This window comes from Triticum aestivum, chromosome 2A (assembly GCF_018294505.1).
Source record: "Triticum aestivum cultivar Chinese Spring chromosome 2A, IWGSC CS RefSeq v2.1, whole genome shotgun sequence".
Classification (NCBI taxonomy): Eukaryota; Viridiplantae; Streptophyta; class Magnoliopsida; order Poales; family Poaceae; genus Triticum; species Triticum aestivum.
The window spans coordinates 370,412,921-370,433,937 of NC_057797.1; the positions used below are offsets into that span (position 1 = coordinate 370,412,921).

General features: G+C 45.0%; 2 protein-coding genes across 3 annotated transcripts; one reads left to right on the forward strand and one right to left on the reverse strand.

Moving 5' to 3' along the window:
• The first annotated feature begins 1,374 nt into the window (after positions 1–1,374).
• LOC123188693 (high mobility group nucleosome-binding domain-containing protein 5) lies at positions 1,375–3,611 on the forward strand. The gene is made up of 2 exons (XM_044600922.1): positions 1,375–1,665; positions 2,164–3,611. Exon 2 carries the CDS (start codon positions 2,211–2,213, stop codon positions 3,429–3,431), a length of 1,221 nt encoding a protein of 406 aa, XP_044456857.1. The 5' UTR covers positions 1,375–1,665; positions 2,164–2,210; the 3' UTR covers positions 3,432–3,611.
• Positions 3,612–4,828: 1,217 nt separating this feature from the next.
• On the reverse strand, positions 4,829–20,564 carry LOC123188694 (indole-3-acetaldehyde oxidase). Of its 2 annotated transcripts, XM_044600923.1 has the most exons (12): positions 20,202–20,564; positions 19,564–19,713; positions 14,610–15,696; positions 12,737–14,503; positions 10,720–10,979; positions 10,358–10,567; positions 7,987–8,205; positions 6,420–7,385; positions 6,142–6,234; positions 5,913–6,011; positions 5,420–5,609; positions 4,829–5,240 (listed from the first exon to the last, which is right to left on the reverse strand). In XM_044600923.1, the coding sequence occupies exons 3-12, from the start codon at positions 14,767–14,769 to the stop codon at positions 5,023–5,025; spliced, it is 4,182 nt and encodes a 1,393-aa protein (XP_044456858.1). In that variant the 5' UTR covers positions 14,770–15,696; positions 19,564–19,713; positions 20,202–20,564; the 3' UTR covers positions 4,829–5,022. The 2 variants fall into 2 exon arrangements, with proteins under 2 accessions (XP_044456858.1, XP_044456859.1); XM_044600924.1 differs by lacking the exon at positions 19,564–19,713.
• Positions 20,565–21,017: the final 453 nt, after the last annotated feature.

The window sequence follows — 21,017 nt, forward strand, 5'->3', positions numbered from 1 at the left end:
GGAGGCGAGCGCAACCGACGGGCCAGGTCGGTCGCACGACGTGGATGAAGCGAATCGCGGTTGCGGGCGGGTGATCAATCCGATTGCGCGCGAGGTCGGGGACGCCGCTCGGTGGAGATGGGGTGACGGCGGAGTCCGAAATGGACTTGGCGACGATGGACGGCGTGGGACGACGTGCGAACGAGCACGTCAGCAACGGTACCCGGGCCACCAAAGTAATGCCGGCGCCAGGGCAGTGAGGCCTGAGCGACCAATGGAGCAGCGGCGCCCGAGCTCAAGGCAGCTGACGGGCCTGATGCAACCAGGGACGAGGCCGGCGAGGCAACCCGCAGTGCCGCCATGCAGACACGGCGGAGACGGGTGGAGTGGATCAATTGGCAGGCCGACGCGCAAGCGGGGGTTATGATTGGCCGCCGCATGGCGCGAGGCTGCCGGATATAGGCGATGCAGGTGTCCCGGTCGGAGCAGAGCGATGACGACCGACGCAGGACGACGGGCGAGCCGGCGCGCGGACGACAGCCTTGAGGGATCGCCTGTCACGCGAGGCCACCGGGTCGGTGAAGTAACCAGTCGGTCACGCCGGTGTCGGAGTAGAGGCACGGGATGTCAATGGCGGTGGCGGGCGACGCAAACTGATCAAGCAAAGATCGAAAAACCAAAAAGAAAACGCCGATCAAAATGACCGATGAGAGAACGAAAAAACCCGGAATGAGGGCTGAGAAAAAAAGACTCTTTAGGGCAGCCGACCAACACGGTCGACGGACGAACCCTAGGTACGAGCGGCGCGCGGTCCCTGGCGGCGGTCATGGAGGCCGACCGCCCTGAGGGCGGCACACAAGTGCATAAGCGGCGGCGGCTAGGGTTTAGAATTGACTTGCAATAGATATCATGTTAGAAGGAAGAGAGAATTGATGAAATAGTTGTTGTATTGCTTGAGCCTCATGGGCATATATAGAAGTACAATCATATACTTGAAGTATAAGACAAGTCAGAACAAATTCCAATCTATCTTGTCTTTCTTAATAAACATTATACTCAGCATTTATAAGTCACCCTTTTTACGTGGGTCCTATCACCTTTACATAAAAAACAAAATAAAAAAATATAATCAGATGACTTATAAATCAGATGACAATTAAACCAACGTGACTTATAAATCACTGGTTTTAAGTCACCTGACTTATAAGTCAAGTGACTTATTAAAACCAAACAGGGGTCACCTGACTTATAAGTCAGATGACTTGTTAAAACCAAACTGGGGCCTTAACATGTTCACACTTGTCTGAGAAGGGCAAAGTGAGTGCCGACGTCGGCCACGCGGCCACCACGCCGCACCCGCGCGTCGCTTTCCCTTGTACCAGCGCCCGGGACGCGGCTGATCTCCACTTCCCTTCTTATTTCTTCTTCTTCTTCCCCTTGTGTGCTTCTCTTCTCTAACCTCACCCGCTCCTGCTCCCCTCGAATCTGAGCTGACCCACTCTACTCCACCACTCAGCAAGCTGTACCCACGAGAGCGCGCGACCACGCATACCGTCGGTAGCCCACTCTGCTGCGCGACCTCCGAAACGAAGCGCCAGATTTGATTACCTCGCCGTCCGAGGAGGTCGCAGCTCGACCGGCGCCGGGCACAACCTGATTGGATCGGATCCGTGGACCTTGGCATAGGTCATTTTCTTTATCTTGTTCTTTGCTACCTCCAACCAAGCTTATGCGGATCTTAGAGGAAATTTATCATCATTAGCTCTCGGGTATTACTATCATGTTATCGTGTCAGTTCTATGCGGTTCCCCTAATGTGTGCATGTATCAGCCTTGCGATCTTGGTGCACAAGTTAGCTGTACTTAATTTATATATTTTCACTCTGTCTAGTTTCTACTCTCCAGTAGGAGTATATGACAGTACAGTTCGTCAGCTAGTTGCTCCGTTTTTGCCTTTCCCTTCATATAAGTATAGTATATATTTCCTAGTATATTCTAGCGTTGCATTTTATGCTGATTGGAATGTGTCTATGTAGCCTATGGTTCGTCAACCCTGTGGCTTTGGTTCCATTTGCTCATCCCTGAAATCACCGATAGCCTTGGCGCAGTTGTTGGTTGAACAGACTATATGATTCTCCATCATGTAGCGAATTGAATTGATAGTGACAGAACGTTGTAAATGCAGGTCATTCTGGTTCTTGGAGGTTATTGCTAGCCCATCTCGAATTAGATATGGAGGTAGAGAAGAAGTCGAAGGATGAGTTACATCTCAAGATTAAGAGTAAGGACAAGTCCTCGGTGAATGAGGAGGACGAGAAGGAGATCGAGATAGAAATCGACGCCAAGGTTGTGGAGAAGGAAGAGGTGTCCAGTGATGGTTCAAAGTCTGCAGGCAAAGTTAAGGAAACCAAAAAAGAAGGGAAAAACAAGTCAGAGAAGCATGTAGATGAACATGAAGACGATCAGAAGGCGAGTAAGAAGAAGGAAAATAAGGCAGAGAAACATGAAGATGGTAAGAAGGAAAAGAAGTTAGAGAAGCATGAAGATGACGGGAAGACTAGTAAGAAGGATAGAAAGGAGAAGGATGAGAAAAAGAAAGAAGATGGCGAAGGCTCAGAAAAGGAGAAGGCCAAGAAAGGGAAAGATAAGAAGAGCGAGAGCAAAGAGAAGGATAAAATTAGCGTCAAGGAGACTGGAGCTGATGCAGATGACAGTAGCCCCAAGAACAAAAAGAAGGATAAGGACAAGGCAAAGAAGAAGGATGAAAGCGATGAAAAACAAGAGAAAGACAAAGAGAAGGAGGAACATGAGAACAAGAAGAAGCATGTAGAAGTGGGTCAGGCAAGAGAAATCAAGCTACAAGATAATGAGTCGGCGAAGAAAGAAACTGATGCTTCTGAAGAGAAGAAGGATGGCACGGACAAAGCAAAGGATAAAAGAAAGAGAGACAGTGCGAAGAAGCAAGATGAACATAAGGAAATCGGTGACAAGGACGAACAAGGTAACAAGAAAGATACAGAGAAGAAGGACAAGAAGAAAGATAAAACCGACAAGAAGGGGGAAGGCAAGAAGAAGGATGGCGATGATGAGAAGGAAGAAGGTAAGAAGGACAAAGAAGCGAAGGAGAAGAAGAAAGATAAGACCGACAAGGAAGAAACTAAGAAGAAAAAGAAGGATGGTGAGGATGGGGAGGAAGAAGGTAAGAAGAAAGACAAAGAGAAGAAGAAAGACAAGGGCGGCAAGGAGAAGACCGACGATCCAGCAAAGCTTAAGAAGAAGCTGGAGAAGATCGACGCAAAGTTACAAGACCTACATGCTGAAAAGGAAGACATCCTAAGGCAGCTGAAGGAGCTCGAAGAGGGAATGACCACTGAAGAGAAGAAGCCTGTACAGATAGTGGAAGCGAGTGGCAAGGCCAAGTCCAAGGAAGATGATCTTGTTACTGCACCCTGATCTTCTGGAAATCTTTGACTTGTTGACACTTGCTGTGATCTTATGGTTGTAACGCGAATAATTTCTGATCTGGGTACGTGCACACGTTTCTGTGTGCGGTACAGAACTCTCTCTATATACATATACAGCTTGAGTGTAACAATATAAACGCCCAGAAAAATAAAATGAACCCATTGAACATGTTTGCTCCCCTGGTCCTTTCGTTATGCATCTGCTAACATGTTCTTTGTAGCTGGAATTCCGCTGCATATCTCTACCCGGTGGTAGTGCAGTCGGACTCGGCTGAAGCTCTTTCAGTTCTATCTAGCAATGGTCTCATAAGATCAGCGTATGGTCAGTTAATCCTGGAGATCAAGGAGTTGATGAGTAGGAGGGAGAATAGTGTTGCAGATCGGTTGGCCAATTATAGCCGCACCGAGAGAACCACAGCTATGTGAGTACACTCGATTCCACCTTGTATTGAGGATTTGTGGCCTCTTAATTGTAGCACTGTGACAGTGCAATAAAAACTCCCTTCTCCCCGGTAAAAAGAAGAAAAAAGAAAAGAAAAGAAAATGAAAGCTCTGGTCTTCACTGATTGACCCAGCAGCGACACTTGCGTCAGTATATATCTTGTACTCTCTACCTATGTTCTGCGCTTTATACCTTACTAATGAGACCTGGCATTGTGATGAATTTTCTTTTTCTTTCTTTCTTGACCATCACAGGTTGAATTATATGATGTATGCACCTCCTAGCATCATGATTTTTTCTATTATCTCGTTGCGCTCTATCAGTCTCAATAAAATTATACCCCCTCTGTTCCTAAATAAAATTATAGTCCCTCTGTTCCTAAATATAAGATGTTTTGGCAGTTCAATTTCAACTATCTCAATAAAATTATACTCCCTCTGTTCCTAAATAAAATTAGTCCCTCTTTTCCTAAATATAAGATGTTTTGGCAGTTCAATTTCAACTACCAAAACATCTTATATTTAAGAACGGAGCATCCACGGATGGTAAACCGAAAGACTACATTTTAACCTTGCTTTTTCTGAAAAAAAACATTATCAAACTATGAATCACATTACATTACATTACACAAATAGGGAGGTCCCATGACCATGTCTCATTATGCTCCAAGTATACATCTTCCATTTGTTTACTCTCATCGTTTTGCCTATTTGAGTCACAAATACCGTGTATCCATCCATCAGTCTAGTACTCCCTCCGTTTCTAAATATTTGTCTTTCTAGAGATTTCAACAAGTGACTACATACGGAGCAAAATCAATGAATCTACACTCTAAAATATGTCTATAACTCTATATACGTTCGTATGTGATAGTCCATTTGAAATCTCTAAAAAGACAAATATTTAGGAACAGAGGAAGTACAAAACGTTACCTAAGAACTATGTACTGTAAGTCCGTGCCTGAATGAAATTATCGAACAAATGTGGCACAACCAAACAAAATTCTGTTATAGTCGAATTGTACATGCGTTAACAAATGGATCAGTACCTTCTAGTATGCCCAGAGTACTATGCAAGAAGTATACCTTATAATGCTATCATTATAATTTACTTTGCCAAATGTGAAATTCGTCTGTATTTATTTGGAACCCACTAGAGTTTCCAAATACTTCTCCACATTGTCCAAGCCACACAGCTCCTTCACCACAGGCATGATTGCCGGAACTTCCAACTCAAAGAACGAAGGTGAAGACGGTCCAGACCCACAACAGTGGAGTTCCTTCCTTGCTGCGGCAATTGCATCCCTTGTTGCGCAGTGAACTGAAGCTGCAAGGAGCAAAGGCGGCTCCCCAGATGCTGTGACAAACACCAAGTCAACAAGGCAAAAGATAAATAAATCATAAACGATCTCTACCAAATGTTCTTTTTTTTTTAACTTAATACCATCTTATCCCTGCTAGGAGCCTAGAAAGCAAAATACAACTATCCGTTTGTTATATGCCCATAGATGTCACAACAGGGGAGAAACCGAATACCTTTTGAAGACAGCACTCTCTTCTTGTGGAATCCACTGTTGCGCAGCTCAACATTAAACTGTTTAGGGATGGTGTCCACGGTTGGGATCTTGTATGTCCAAGTCCCGTCCGAGACAACCAGCCCATCCGTATTGGTCACATATTCCTCACTCATGAAATAACCAATTCCCTGAACAAAGGCCCCTTCCACCTGAAGTGCCATAATAGGACAGCAACAAAAGATATTAAAACACCATTAATGCAAATCAACATCAGAATGAAATGGGTTTCTATGTCCATCTCTGTGGACTTAAAGAAATGAGCAATCAATGCACTAGACAGTAAACCAATACTAGAAGATAGCATAAAACACAAATAATGTAGGTCTGTAGCATCCCATGAAACTACATTGTAATTAATTGATGACCTGCTACCTGAAATGACTCGAAGATGCATCTTTGGAAAGTTAACAAATATACACAGGTTAGAGTAGAGTGAGACAAATTATACCCACCTGCCCCATGTCCACAGCAGGATTTAAGCTCTGGCCACAGTCATATATAAGATCACTGCGCAAAACTGTAGTTGCTCCCGTGAGAAGATCAATCTCTGCCTGTAAATTCCCGCTATGAATATCTTAATGTATGCAAAGGCGTGTGTATTTCAAATTTGTACATCTATAGCAGCAGCTTACTGGCATATCTGAAACTAAACAACTAAAGTAAACTAAGTTGTAAGGATACCTCACTAGCAGCAGCTCCGTAGTTTAGGTATGAACCAGAAGCCCCAGGAATGTAATATTCTCTTGCTGACAAATCCACACCAGCCATTTTTGCCTGCACAACGGAACGTCGCGACACCTTAAGGTCATTGACTACATTACTGAGTAATGTAATTGGGCACACATAACTATAGAAGACAATGATGCACAAATTTCTACGTATGACTAATTTTTGTGAGAACAACACAATAACATCCTGATAATAGTTGCTATTAACTGAAGTTATCATCTTATCAATACCTGTGAAATTAGTCCATCCCATGAAACTTTGCCATGCTTTTCTTGCAATTGCTCCTTGAGTGATTTCAGCCTGTCAACCATGATATTGCAGGCAAGTCGAACTGCTTCACAGCTGCATTCTGATGTGGTACTCCCTGTGGTCCACCCTCCCTGTACCACACTTAACGTGTCTGCTTGAATAACTCGTACTCTTTCCAACAGGTCTTGGCTTCGATCAGCCCACAACTGTCCAAGACCAAATGCTGCCATCTGCTTCACTTTTGTCCAAAGTCCCTGGCCTAACTCAATGCCTCCAACTTCAACAACAATGGATCCATCGTTAAGAATAGACACCTTTCCAGGTGTCGGTCGAGATAACACTTTATGCACTATCGGAACAAAAGAAAGTCCCCTCTTTTTCCACTGGCTGGTTTTGTTAAAGGTCTGGATTATTTCTGAACGATATTGGTAATTTGCTGATGCAGTCAACTGATTACAGATAGAGGGAAGTGTATACCCCAAGGCATTTTCCAGACACTCACTGTGAAACAAAGCAAGGCTCTCCACTGTGTGAATATTTCTCTGCCTTACCAAATTAGCATCAGTAGAGAGAACTGACGCGACATGCTCAATAATAGCTTCAGCAACATAAGAACCTTGCACTTCTCCAGGGCCCCGCATTGCAGACCGTGTTGAAATGTTTGTTTTGCAAATCTTTGCATCATATGAAAAGGTACCCCAATTATATTTCTTCAGTGCCTCTATGAAATTATGAGGAATAATTGGGCTAATGTCCATGGTCATTCCTGCATTTATGAACAAATCTACATGCAATCCTGTGACCTTCCCATCTGATTTGAATCCTATCGAATAGCATATTTTCATGGGATGCCGACCTCCAGTCATTATCATGTCAGTCTTGCGATCAAGATACATTCGAACAGGACGACGCAACTTAAATGCTGCAAGTGCACAGGCCGCCGCCACCTATAATTAACATACATATAATAAGTGTTCCGTTCTTTATGTAATTCAATAAACTGTTAAACAAAACTGCAGATTAAAAGGCTCATGAAGCACCGAACTTAACAATGTTTAAATGAGTATGGTCTTCAAGTTTTTAGCACTTTAGCAGCAAGACTGCAGCCACCCCTGCCTCCTCCTATATGTAGCACTTGAAAACTTCACATGAAGTATGTCATTAAGAAAATGGCTAGATCAGAGTGAATCTTGTTAAAAGAGACAATTCGGCTTCAATATTCAGTGTAACAATGTCACAAGAGGAAACAATACGCTTTTAGTTGTGTTACAGCTGAAGCAATCTGTATGTTATGCTTATAAGGTGAAGATATGTGCAGATGTTCTATGTTCTTATTTGGGTGCGAGGATACTCAAAATTTCAGGATCACAGCGTCTGCATTTTAAAGCACAACTGATAGTTGGTAAACACAGCAGAGTTGAACATGCAACAGCACTTAGCTGATTTACCATTTGTACTTCACAGAAAGTGCTAAGCATAATCTGACAAAAATAAGACATGGTCTGCAGCATTTCAAAAGCTGTAAGAAATGATGGTATCGACACTTACTGGTAATGATCTAACAGCTTTTCCTCCGAAGCCACCACCAACTCTTCTAGTGATAACACGAACATTGTGACAAGGTAAACCGAGGCATGTTGCAATGTTATTTTGTGCTGCCTCAGGGCACTGACTTGAGCTATACACTACCATGCAATTATCCTCATCAGGTATGGCTAGAGCAGTTTGTGTTTCCATGTAAAAGTAATACTGTGAGTTAAGCTTCACCTGCACCAAGTGTTTGTAGCACAATGCGACAATATCAAAGATATATAAAGAATAACCGAATCTTATAAAAAGATAGTCCCTCCGATCCAAAAAAAGTGTCGTGGTTTTAGTGCAAATTTGAACTAAAACCAGGACACTTCTTTTTATCAGAGGGAGTACATAAGAAAGGACTAACCACCTATCAGGGGGGTGGGGGGTGATATGTCAATTGTTCAATAATTGTGGGGGTCGAGATTGAAAGGTTAGACAAGGAAACAACCCACAAGTAGGGAGACACAAATCAGAGGAAAAGGGAACATAAAAGGGAGGCACACTTGCAACATCCATTTAATGTAAACTACTCTAGGGGCACTAAAACTCCGCCTATGTTGTCTCAACATATCCGGTCCCAAGCTCGGGTAAAGGAGGAGGGTTGTGATAGGCTTGGCGAGCCAACGTAAAAACTCAGCCACTCTTATGGAGATGAAACCCAAAAGATTTCCGTTGGGGCGTAACCCTCTCAGCGACGCGCCACATCGGAACCCGGGTGTGGTGGCTCACCAAAGAACTAGCTATGGACAGGGGTGCGTGGAAGCTTGCTATCCATGTGCCAGAGCCATGAGTTGGTCGCGAGATCTTATGGGTTTCACCTCTAGCCTACCCCAACTTGTTTGGGACTAAAGGTTTTGTTGTTGTTGTTGTTGTACTCTAGGGGCACTAAGGGTGATTCAGCATTGCAGCAATAAATAATCTTTACTATATCTTTTACTATTAAAGGGGAGCTGGTGTCTGTATATAGGTTGGTGAAGCCTCCCCTTTTGTCTTGGTTTATTCCCCACCGATCCCCCTTCCACCGATCTTCCCCCTTACTGATAGTCTTGTCATTTTCCATGCACACCGATTTGTTTCCTTATCCATACCCCAGAGACGTTTCCGTTTTTACCATGCTTCCTTTTTTTTACAGTGGTTACCGTGTTTCCTTTGGTAAGTGTACCCTCTTAACATTTGTCTTCGCATGTCTCCCATCCCCCCCGCATGTCTCTGCTGAGAATAAACCAGGATGCGATCCAATATTTCCACGTCTCTAAAAAAAAGCTATTTCCTCTTCCTACCCACAACTCCCACTTTATGCATGCTAATCGGGGACATCCTCATTGTCTGTTTAGGCCTTGCACAATGCAAGATGCTTAGGAAGATGCTTAGTAAAATAAATCGAGTTTTTCTCAAGCATCAGTGCTTATCTCTACAGGAGGGGTGCCTAATTAAGCGTCTACCCTCTACAAATAAGCACCGGTGCTCAAGAAAAACGGGTTTATTTTTCTAAGCACCTCGCATTGTACAAGGCCTTACAAACCACCATGCCAGCAGACCTGCATGAGGTTTCGCAGCCCAGCGGTTACATCAGAAGCTGGGGGATCTCACCACTGCCACGGCTGCCACGGGTAGCAGCGACACACGGGAGGCGTGGCCACGGCTTGAGCGGCTGCGCAGGGGGTACGCGCACGAGGCGGGAAACCTGCGGCATCCATACACCTATGAGGTACAACTGCAAGGCGGGCCAGGGCACGTGCCGAGGTCGCGTGCGTCGCCAACGAGGAGCACAAGGCCGCATAGCTTCCGCCGCGCAGATCAGGTCTGCCAAGCGCCGAGCCTTCAAGCTCTGTTGCCGCCAGACCGTCGTTGAAGCTGTATATGCTGATAATCTTAGGCAAGCTTTCATCAGGTACTTGTATGAAACAACCCTTTATAATCAATGGTGATTGTGCATATTTAATAGCTATTCCGTAGCAATGCACAAGTACTTAGCTACTCTCTCGATTCACTATTATAAGATGTTCTCACTTTTTTCTAAATCGGATGCATGTAGACATGTTTCAGTGTGTTTGTTCACTCATTTCAGTCCATATGTAGTCCATATTGAAATATCCAGAACATCTTATAATAGTGAACAGGTGTAGTAAATATCAAATTACGAGTTCATCACTCTTCATGGGCCAAACACCTACCAGTCTGCCACAGAACCATCTCATATAACAGGTGTACATGCGACCAATGAATACTAATGTTAGCCCAAGCTGAAACTCTTTACCTGACATAAGAATCAGTTCATCCACAGACTTTGGATGGGTATCAAGAAGATTCAACTTAGCATTAAAAATTATATGAGGTGTACCTCAGCTGAGTAGATCTTCTGATCGGCTTCTTCCATCCCTTTGGAAAAATCACCAACATTTTGCGGAAGAAGAAATGGTGGGGTTTCAAAATAACTGCATCTTCTAACTGCCTCCTCTATCGATAAAACTGGGCTATCCAAAGTTTCTGTGCTGTAGTTGACTACAGCTCGTTTGGCAGCTATATTGGCAAAATTTCGTGTTTCTGCAACCTAAAAATGCTAAAATCTTCAGTAATAGCTGGATTTAACGTTAACTCATGTTGTCAGAAATATAAACTTCATTAAAGGATACATATTTTTTCTTTTTGTTGAAAACTGTTGCAGATTTCTTCAAATCCAAACCATCAGAGCAAAAGCCATACCACGATACCAAGAGGTTCCCCAGCACACTGAGTAAGTGGATCGCCAAACAGAGGTTCAGGTCCAAATATAGTGTTGGCCCCAAAATTGCCACCCCCCTTTGGAATATCCTTAACAGTGATAACTGCCACAGTTTTCAGCTGCTCGAGAGAAGGGTCGAGCTCTATGCTATTCACATGAGCTAAAGGCTTTGTACTATATACAAATGCTCCATAAAGGCAGCCCTCTGGAGAAGGGATGTCATCCACATATACAGCCTCACCTATACATAATGTTTCTGTTATCAGCACTACAGTATACTTTATGCAAGATGAGAGTATGTAACTTCCACTGATTAAAATAGACACATAAATAAACTTGAAAGAAATGTTAAGAAAGGAATCATCAATGTATAGATAAGATGGAAGAAAGGAAGATAAACCATGTCAGTAAACAACACTAGCAAGAAAAACAACATGCTGCATAAAAAAACTGCTAAGTTATCTATATAAATAGGGAAAGGTATATTTTTTGTCCCTAAACTCTCTCGAAAGTATAGAAATGGCCCCTCAACTCCAAAACCGGCAAACCTTAGTCCCTCAACTCTTCAAACCGGCATAGTTTAGTCCCTTCATGCGCCAAAAGCGGTTTGCATGCTGACACCACATGGTTTTGACCCGTCACCTGTGTGGCAATCTTTTTCCTTCCCATTTTAACTCAGCTGAGCATGAGCAACAGGAGAATGAGGTAGGCATGTATCTTGTGTGGCTCATGGCATCAGGAACATGTGCATACAAAGCTAGCACATACAGAACAGTGCCAATGCCACTCACTCAGGCAGCTTTGCTAGAGCGAGCCGTTCAACACTAGGCCAATTTTTTAAATTTTTTTGACAAGTCGACGAATTGCATCGGCACAAGCAAGACGAGCCTGGCCAACACAACCGGTGGCGAACCGCAATGGCAGCCAGTGGCCACGAGCAAGCGGCGAAGCTGCGGCACCATGCTGCAGGCGTGTGCAAGTGCAAGTGGGCTCTCCCCTCTGTGACGCGCATGAACACAACCGCGTGCAACACATGCCTCAACATTGCGACATCAGGATCTCAATCCTGCTGGCGCGCCCGTGCCTCGTCGAGTTCGACCGCGATAGCGCTTGACATCCTCGCTTTGTCGTTGTCGTCCACGCCGAAAGCTACTCGGCGGAACGGCCTGCGCTAACAGCAAGCAGGGGTGCCCAGGACAGGTGCACGAGGCGGAGGTGTGCTGCGACAGGGGCGCTCTGTGCCGCTGAGCCAGACTCCGGTGACCACCACGTCGGCGTCCCAAAGGGAGGAGAAGACATGCACCCGGCATTGCCATGGACCATGATGCCACCCGAGGGACCTCCCACAGTGACGCCAAGACGGTGCGATTGCCCCCAGCTCCGAGCATGGAAACCACGTGTGCTGGAGGAGGAAGAGCGCCAGACAACCTGGGGCAACACATGTTTGTGATATAGGCTCAGGGCGACGCAGAGACATCATCGGCACCGTCGCCAGCAATGGCGGAGGCATACCATGAGCACGAGGATGGTAACACGAGCAGCACTTCGCCGTGTTAGGAGCTCGCCTACGCCAAGGCCAATCTGCTGCGTGTTTCCCTGCTGCTAGCGAGCCTCGTAGTGCCACAGCTCCCCGGCTGTCTGCACCCTTTGCGTGCACCGCCGTGAGCCACACAAGCTTCACGTCTACCTCCTTCTCCTATTGCTCAGTGTGCGCCCACTGCTCGACGAAATGTCCAGCTGAGTTACAATGAGAAGGAAGAAGAAGGCTGCCACATAGGTGACGACCGGTCAAAACCATGCCAAGTCAGCATGAAAACCGCTTTTGCGTGTGAAGGGACTAATCTGGTTTGAGAAGTTAAGGGACTAATATTTGCCTGTTTTAGAGTTGGGGGACCATTTCTATACTTTCGAGAGAATTCAGGGACGAAAAATATACTTTTCCCTTACCTAAGTTCAAGATTACCAATGGCTACAACAAGAAACATGTGAAGCTCGTACCAGAGGCTTGGAGTTCTGCTCCAACTTTCTTCGCTGGTATGCCAACTGGGAGATAATCTTTACTGATTTCAACTATCTGCTTGCAAGATTCAAGTATGTGGTCATTGTTATGCAGACCAGATTTCACACTATTGGTCTCCTTAAGTGACAAGTCAATATCTGCACTGGGTGGACAATTTGGATTTCCATTGGTATCAGAAGCAGCATGGCCATTTAGACGAGCTGATCTTGCAGGCTTCACATTTCGTTTGGTCATTGGGTAAAGAAAAGTAAACAGAAAGGCAACTGCCAAGCTTGACCTGTAAGCAGAATGTGTTGTGCCTTCTTTTGGAACAATGCTTTTCTTAAGAACGGTGCATGCTTCAAGCAGGACTGATGCACTAATGGGTTTACCAACTAAGTACTTCTCAACGTCTCTACCCCTGATAGCATGTCGGGTTCCAAATGCACCAAAAGCTAAATTTAGTTTTTCCAGTATTAAGCTTCCTGAACTTTCATCAGAGGAGATTTGAGCAAAGAAAGCGCAGTTAAGGTAAGCAACTGCATTTCCAAGAGGGCGCAGAGCAGCTCGGTATGTCTCAAATAGCAGTGAACTTTCTGTCTTATCTCCTGTCATATTTACAGCCCCAGCACTTGATGAGACATTGTCAGGAGTACAATGAGGAACAGAAATGCTTAACAGTAGTGTCTTGTAATCACATGGTGGCATTTCCAGGAACTCATCCAACGTGACATTCAATTTTCCTGATGATACCTGGATGCACACTGACGAACCAGCAGCAAGAAGAATAGTTGCAATATCAGAGGGAAATTCGTCCCTTTGAGCCATCACCAAATTTCCACCCAAGGTTGCCGTGTTCCGAACATAATGAGAGGACACCTTTTCCATGTGATCAGCAATCTTACCAAAGATGACATCCTTGCAGTCATCACCTTCTCGTCTTAAAATCTCAATAACCCGAGAGATCGATGTTGCAGCTCCAATTTGAACACCCTCGGAATCCTTGGATACTGAATTCAACTCTGGGATGTCTCTCAAGTCAATGTACCTATCATACACCTCTGCCTCCCTGTAAACACCAGAAGAGGTGTTGCCTGCGACCACCTTTGTGCCACTTCCATCGACTGAATCGGAAGCTATCAGCCTGTAGTACTCCTCCACACTCCGAGGTCGATGCCAAGAGCTCTCGCTTCCCGCCATTACCGTAGCCGACATACACTTATCAATCCTCAGAGAGGCTCTGATCTCAGCCTTGAGAAATTCTGGGAAAGCACCAATGCTCCCCTCCTTGTACGGTGGCAATTTGTCGACATGAGCGTCTCCCTTTTTCCAGAAGGAGTTGAGACCAAGGTCCTCCAAATCGACGTCTGCCGCGAAGCTCTTGCAGGCGTCGGCAATGGGGCGGTACCCCGTGCAGCGGCACAGGTTACCCACGACAGCGCGCTCCGCGTCAGCCGACGTGAGCCTCGAGAACCCCTCCCGCGGAGGCGGACCGGACCCCTTGCCCTCTGCGCCGGCTAGCGCGGCGGCGAGGGACATGCACATCCCGGGCGTGCAGAAGCCGCACTGCGAGGCGTGGAAGCCCGCGAATCGCGCGTGCACGGCGTGGAGCCCGTCGCGGCTGTTCCCGAGGCCCTCGGTGGTGGTGACCGCGCAGTGGTGGAGCCCGTGCACAAGGGTCAGGCACGAGCTCACGGCGGCGTGCGAGACCTGGTCGGCCGCCGCGTCGTACGTGGAGAGCAGCACTACGCACGCGCCGCACCCACCTGCAACCAAGTCCGAATGAAAACCCGCATTAACCTCGAATGGCGACGGCGACGGCCTCTGCCTAGGAGGAGAGGGAGGGGGTAAGTGCAAAGTGGTAGTGCGCACCTTCGCCGCAGCCGAGCTTGGGGCCGGTGAAGCGGGTGCGGGTGCGGATGAAGTCGAGGAGGGTGGCGCCCGGGTCGTCGCCACCGCGGAGCTCGAAGCGCTGGCCGTTGACGGCAAAGACCGCCGCGGACGGCGGCGGCTGCGGCGTCGAGGAAGCCATCGCGCGGAGGCGAAAAGGGGGGAGAGATTTGCGTGCCGGAATCCGATTCCCATGTGCTCGATCTCCTTATCTTAGTGAGCCTTCCACCCTTCCGTGTCGCAGTCTCGTCACTGTCTGCCTCGGCTGCGAGAGCTCGCGAAATTCCAAACAGAGAACAACCGACGGTGACACGCGAGAGCATGTGTCGCCTCCCCCGACCCCGGCGGCGTTGGTGGAGAGACGTGTCGTAGCAGCTGCAGGTGGGACCAACGAATACGATGGACGGCGCATGGGGTGGAGTTGTTTGGGATCACTTGATTGACTGAATGAATATTTTAACTGCAATAACACGTGAGGGACGGCGTCACGGCGAAGACGAAGCGGGTGTCCCGGTGCACGCGCGGTGGTTTCGACCATGCTCCGGCCGGACGAGTCTTGCCTGCTCCCGTCCCGTGCTCCCATCCGTGCTCATTATCGATCGAACGGCTGGCCCAGTTTTCCTCCCCCACGTCCCTTTTCTCGCCCAAAAAAAGGGAATCGACGTATTTCCGTTTCTCTCTCTCCCTCACGTAATACTCGCAACTGATTCTGGAGGGAAAATGTCCGCCAATCTAACTATTTTGCGCGCCAACTTAGAAACCGAGGTATGAGCCAAACCCTCACAAACGCTATATCCTAAATCACAGGCGGAAGGATATTTGCAATCTGGAGCCTGACTGCATCCAACGAACAAATTTCAGGCAGATAGCAAAGTCTGCAAATATCAAGCCATCCGAGGTTTAAACAAAGGAAATTATTGCCCCGTATGGCTTCTTCAAGCAGTGATCATGGGAACCATGAACACGTCAATGGATCTCCAGGACCAGAAGTAAGAAATCTGACTCATATTCTTCTTGATCTCTTTTCAATGTTCTTGTCCTTCTTGTCGAACTGGTTACTTACTTTCTCCTGCTGACAAACAAATCAAAAATACTGATCATGATCGTGTAAGATCTATGCAAATCTGATTTCAACATTTGTACAACCATGTAGGAACAAAAGGAATAGCAGTTTTTCACAACTTAGTCAGGTCGTTCATGCTATTTCAACCTTATATATACAAGAATCTGTTATTCACGGCCTGCCGTACATAATAAAATCCGATGTCTAATTGTTGTTTTATCCATAATCAATATTAGTCTCACAAAATCAACATTATGATCTTTTACAGATGATTTAGATTCAAATAGTTGTACAACAATTTAGTTTACAAGTAGTATTCCAGTAGTGTGGCCATGTAGACACAAATGTAGTATGATTATGAGGACTGAATGGTTAGACTACAAAACTGCGACATGAATTGATTACTTGTGTCAAGGGCAACTAAAAGGTAATCTGTTTGTGAACCGTTTTTGAAAAATCTAACTGTCAACCATATGAGTATTAACTAAAGTGAATACTGACTCATATAGGATGTGCATGAAACTGCTCCTAGCAATGCAACAGATTGCATCGATGAAAGGGTACCAAAGGTTGGCATGCAATTTCTATCTGAAGAGGAAGCTTACTCCTTTTATAACAAGTATGCAAAAGCTATCGGTTTTAGCATCCGAAGAGGGAGTCAACATAAAGTAAAGAATTCTTCCGTCATACAGCAACGGACATTTACATGCTCCCGTCAAGGTATGGGCTGCTTGTATTTTGTTTTAGTTATATTACTTTTGGTTTCACCAAGATACTTATTTTAATTGACAGGATTCCGAGCAGAAGATAAGAGAGAGGATTCGTTCAGTTACAGTAGGCCTGAAACACGATGTGGTTGTGAAGGCCATATGAAGATAAGTCTGAAAAGCGGATTATATTATGTCTACGAATTTGAGGCTGCACACAACCATAATCTTGCCACTGGAGACATGGCCTTATATTTAAGGTCCCAAAGGAAAGTGACGGAAGCACAAATAGCAAACGCTGAGGTCGCAAAGTCTGTAGGCATTTCGAATAAAGCAACTATTGATCTTATGGCCAAAGAAGCATGTGGACTTCCAAATCTTGGGTTTGCACCCGAGGATATGAAAAATCGTTTGTACTCTAAGAGAACACTGCAAACAAAGAAAGGTGACACCGGGGGAGGGTTAGAATACATGGAGAAGAAGGTAAAAGAAGATCCCAATTTTTTCTATTCAATTCAAATTGACAAGGATGATCTGATAACTAATATATTTTGGGCTGACTCAAAAATGATCTCAGACTATGCATTATTTGGTGATGTTATATGCTTTGACACCACATATAGGAAACTAGATGATGGGCGTCCATTTGGTTTAATTGTTGGGGTCAATAATCACAAGAAAACTACTGTCTTTGGTGCCACACTTCTCTATGATGAAACAGCTGAAAGTTTTGGTTGGCTTTTTAGAACATTTCGAACAGCTATGTCTGGGAAACATCCAAGGACAATCCTGACCGATGAAGATGCAGCAATGGCCAAGGCAATCAGTGTAGTCCTGCCTTGGTCTCAGCACAGACTTTGCGTGTGGCATATGAATCAAAATGCTTGCAAGCACCTTGCTGGGGTTGTTGAAGAATATAAGAAGTTCAATGCTGATTTTCAGCATTGTATATATGATATTGAGGAAGAAGACGATTTTATAAATGAATGGAATAGAATGCTGGACAGATATGGTCTACGTGACAATACATGGCTGCAAAGGCTGTTTGAGAAAAGGGAGCAATGGGCACTAGTGTATGGCAGAAATACATTCTCAGCCCACATGAGCACTACCCAAAGAAGTGAAAGCATGAATAATGAGCTGAAGCGGTACATTAGTATTAAATATGACATGCTTACTTTCTTCGAGCATTTTGAGCGGCTAGTTGCAGATAAAAGATTTGTAGAGGTGAAGTGTGACTTCAAGGCGTCACAAACTACTCCCAAGCTGAAGGCAGTAGATAGCTATGTATTAAGGCAAGCTGCAACTACGTATACTCCAGAAATATTCAAGATGTTTGAGGAGCAAGTGCTTCGGACCCTCAACTATGACACATTTCTTTGTGATGATAGTGACAAAGAGCAGAAGGTTTATACAGTAAAATTTCATGGCACACAACGTGAGCATGTTGTCCGATTTGACCCGAACAAAGAGAAAGTCAATTGTAGTTGCAAGAAATTTGAATTTGCTGGAATCCTCTGCTCTCATTGCTTAAAGATACTTGATATTAATAATATCAAGTATGTATTGAATAGATGGACAATTGATGCCAAAGTGCTAGAGATAACAAGCAATCGCAATCTGCAAGAGGATTTAAAAGCAAGAATGTCTAACTTCTACAAAGACTTGTGCAGAATGTTTATCCACATAGCTGCTCGTGCCGCAGAGTCCGATGAAACATATGACATGGCTGCTAAATGCGCAGAGCAGCTAGCACGAGATGTGGAGAAATGCTTGAAAAATAGAACTGATCCAGATCCAAACCCAGATGTGGGTAATTCCTCTGTTTCAGAAGGTATATACTATACTACTACTTCCATGGAGTCTTTTCAAACTGATTCTTACATTTAACTTTATAGTTGCAGGTCCGAACATCGACTCTAGTAGAGTTTCAAAACATAACGAGGGGCTATGCAGGCCAAGAGGTATGAAGGTCAAGGAGAAGACCGTACGAGGATCAGCAAGACCCGTTGGTGCCTTGGAGAAAGCAAAAACAAATAAGAAAAAGAAGACAGATGATTCTTTACAACTACAACCTGAAATGCCTTTCACAATTCAAATGCCTATGTATAACCCAATCTTATTGGTATATAGGAAGTCTGCCCTTCTTAACTTTCTTATTTTCAAACTCCAGTGTTGCTAAGCTTGCTATTAATCTTCATAGGGTCATTTGGGAGAAAATATTGGACCAGGATCAGCAAGACCCGTTGGTGAGTTGGAGAAAGCAAAAAAAAAGAAGAAAAAGAAGACCGCCGATTCTTTACAACTACAACCTGGAATGCCTTTGACAAACCAAATGCCGGGGTATCTACCACAGTACAACCCAACCCAAATGGTATAAGAAGGCTACTTGTAAATTTTTCTCCTTTTTTAATCCTCAACGACCTAAGCTTTGCTATTTATTTGCATAGGGTCATCTGGGAGCTCTGCCAAATCATCTATACCCCTATTTGGCACAATATGGTCCTACCAGTGGTACCTCTACCCCTACGATGTTGCCAGGACAGAATCCATTCTTCCAACTACAGAATCCTACTAGTGGTACCTTTAACCCTACGATGATGCCAGCACAAAATCTATCATTATTCCAACAACAGACTCCTACCAGTGGTACCTCTACCCCTACGATGATGCTAGGACAGAATCTATCATCCTTCCAAGAAAATAATCTCACCATCGGTGCCTTTACCCCTACGATGATGCTAGGACAAGATCTACCATTCTTCCAACAGAAGCCTGCTTAATCGATGTTATAGAGTTTTATCTCATGTATTTGCTTGCAACTATATTAGAAACTATGAGTATACGACCATGGATTGAAGGATACTATCTATATTAATTAAACATATTTCACTTATTTTCCGTGTTACCATCTGTTCATAGCTTAAAGGACTATGAATGGAACACAGGAATTACGTTTCCACTTTTCATCTGTTGTAATTATTGTCAACTCATTATAGACAAGTTGCAAAACAAAGGTAGCCCTCAGGTTGGATGAGATTAATAGGAATATTGTGATTTCTACTTTCTATACTGCTATACAAGCAATGTGAACCAAGATGCAGTTAGGCTTGGTTTGCATCAGGTATAAACTGTACATATTACCAACAACATTTTTTCGCCTAACCTGACAAGCAGACCAGTAGTCGATCACTGCGGTAATGAAGTGCCACTGTCACGCAGATCAGTATGAACTATCAACCCAAAAATATGACTTTGCATGCATCGATGAAAGGAGTAATTTGTTCACTTCACTGAACCGTCTTCTGGCCTCATCCTGTATGCAAACATCACCACCACTAGCTAATTAAATTTCAGTTTATTCAATCAGTACACAACATCATTAGTATTTTGTGCAATGCAAGACCTTTCCAAGACTGAATCCACTGCATTTAAACTATGCTTTCCTTTTGTTGCATCCTAAAATTAACCATCTTGTTAGAAAAAATAAATCAAGCTGAGCACCTTCAGTACGCACAGAACAATGATATAAATTAATTGTCAATTTAAACACAGCTAGCTAGGTATCCAGGACATGTAGAAGCTAATTTCGATCTACAATTTTGCACAACAAAAGTTGAGCTATTAAGAAATCTCTGTATGGACCAAATTAATTTGCAATATCCCCTTGTGCTTGTGTGCTCAAATACCAGTAGTTACATACAAAATAGCTCAGATCAGAGACTAAATGGCGAAGAAATCAGACTAGACATCTGAATTGTGCAGAAGTACAGAGGAGGAAGAGAGGGAGCGGGGCAAGCCAACCTCGGCAGGCACGGGAATGGTGCCACCGGCACCGAAGACGGCGCCACAAGCCTGGAATAGCCGCTAGAAGGGGGACACCCTCGTCGCTCGCCGCGGCCTCCGCCGCCGCCGCCGCCGCGGCCACGACCTCCACTATCACCACCTCCATTATCCCCGCCCCGAGCTCCACCATCTCCGTCCCCATCACAGGCAACCCCAAGACCCGATCTTCGGCGCAAGAACGTACCATGAGGCGGAGGCTGCCTTGCGGCAGGAGAGGGACGACCTCTGGGACGGGAACGGCGCCGACTGACTCACTGGATCTCTCCGCTGCCCACGCTCGGCTGTCGGAAGGTGAGGAGAAAGGGGAAGGAGGGGACTACGGGAGCACGGCGACTTTTTTTTGGGCCAGAAAAGGGACGTGGGAGACGAAAACTGGGCCAGCCGTTCGATCGAGAACGAGTGAAAGCGGAGCACGGGAGCACCGGACGGGAGCAGGCAAGCCTCGTCCGCTCCGGCCACGTGACGACGTCCACCTCCGCGACCAATACCACTTGACAAAAGCCTAAATATTGGTCTCGTTTGGTTCATAGAATAGAAATATCATAAAAATAAAAATATTATAAAAAATAAAATGACATGTATCTCAAATTCTATAGTAAAAAAAGCATTGATGTATAGAATAAAAAGAATTCATCGAGTCAAGGCTAATGTTTTCTTTCTTTAAAATGCGAAGGGTTAATATCTATAAAGTTGAGTCGTCTATTTTGGAACGGAGAGAGTACAAAATAAAATTTCATTCCTACAAGGTTTCACAAGAATTTTTCTTTTGAGAAT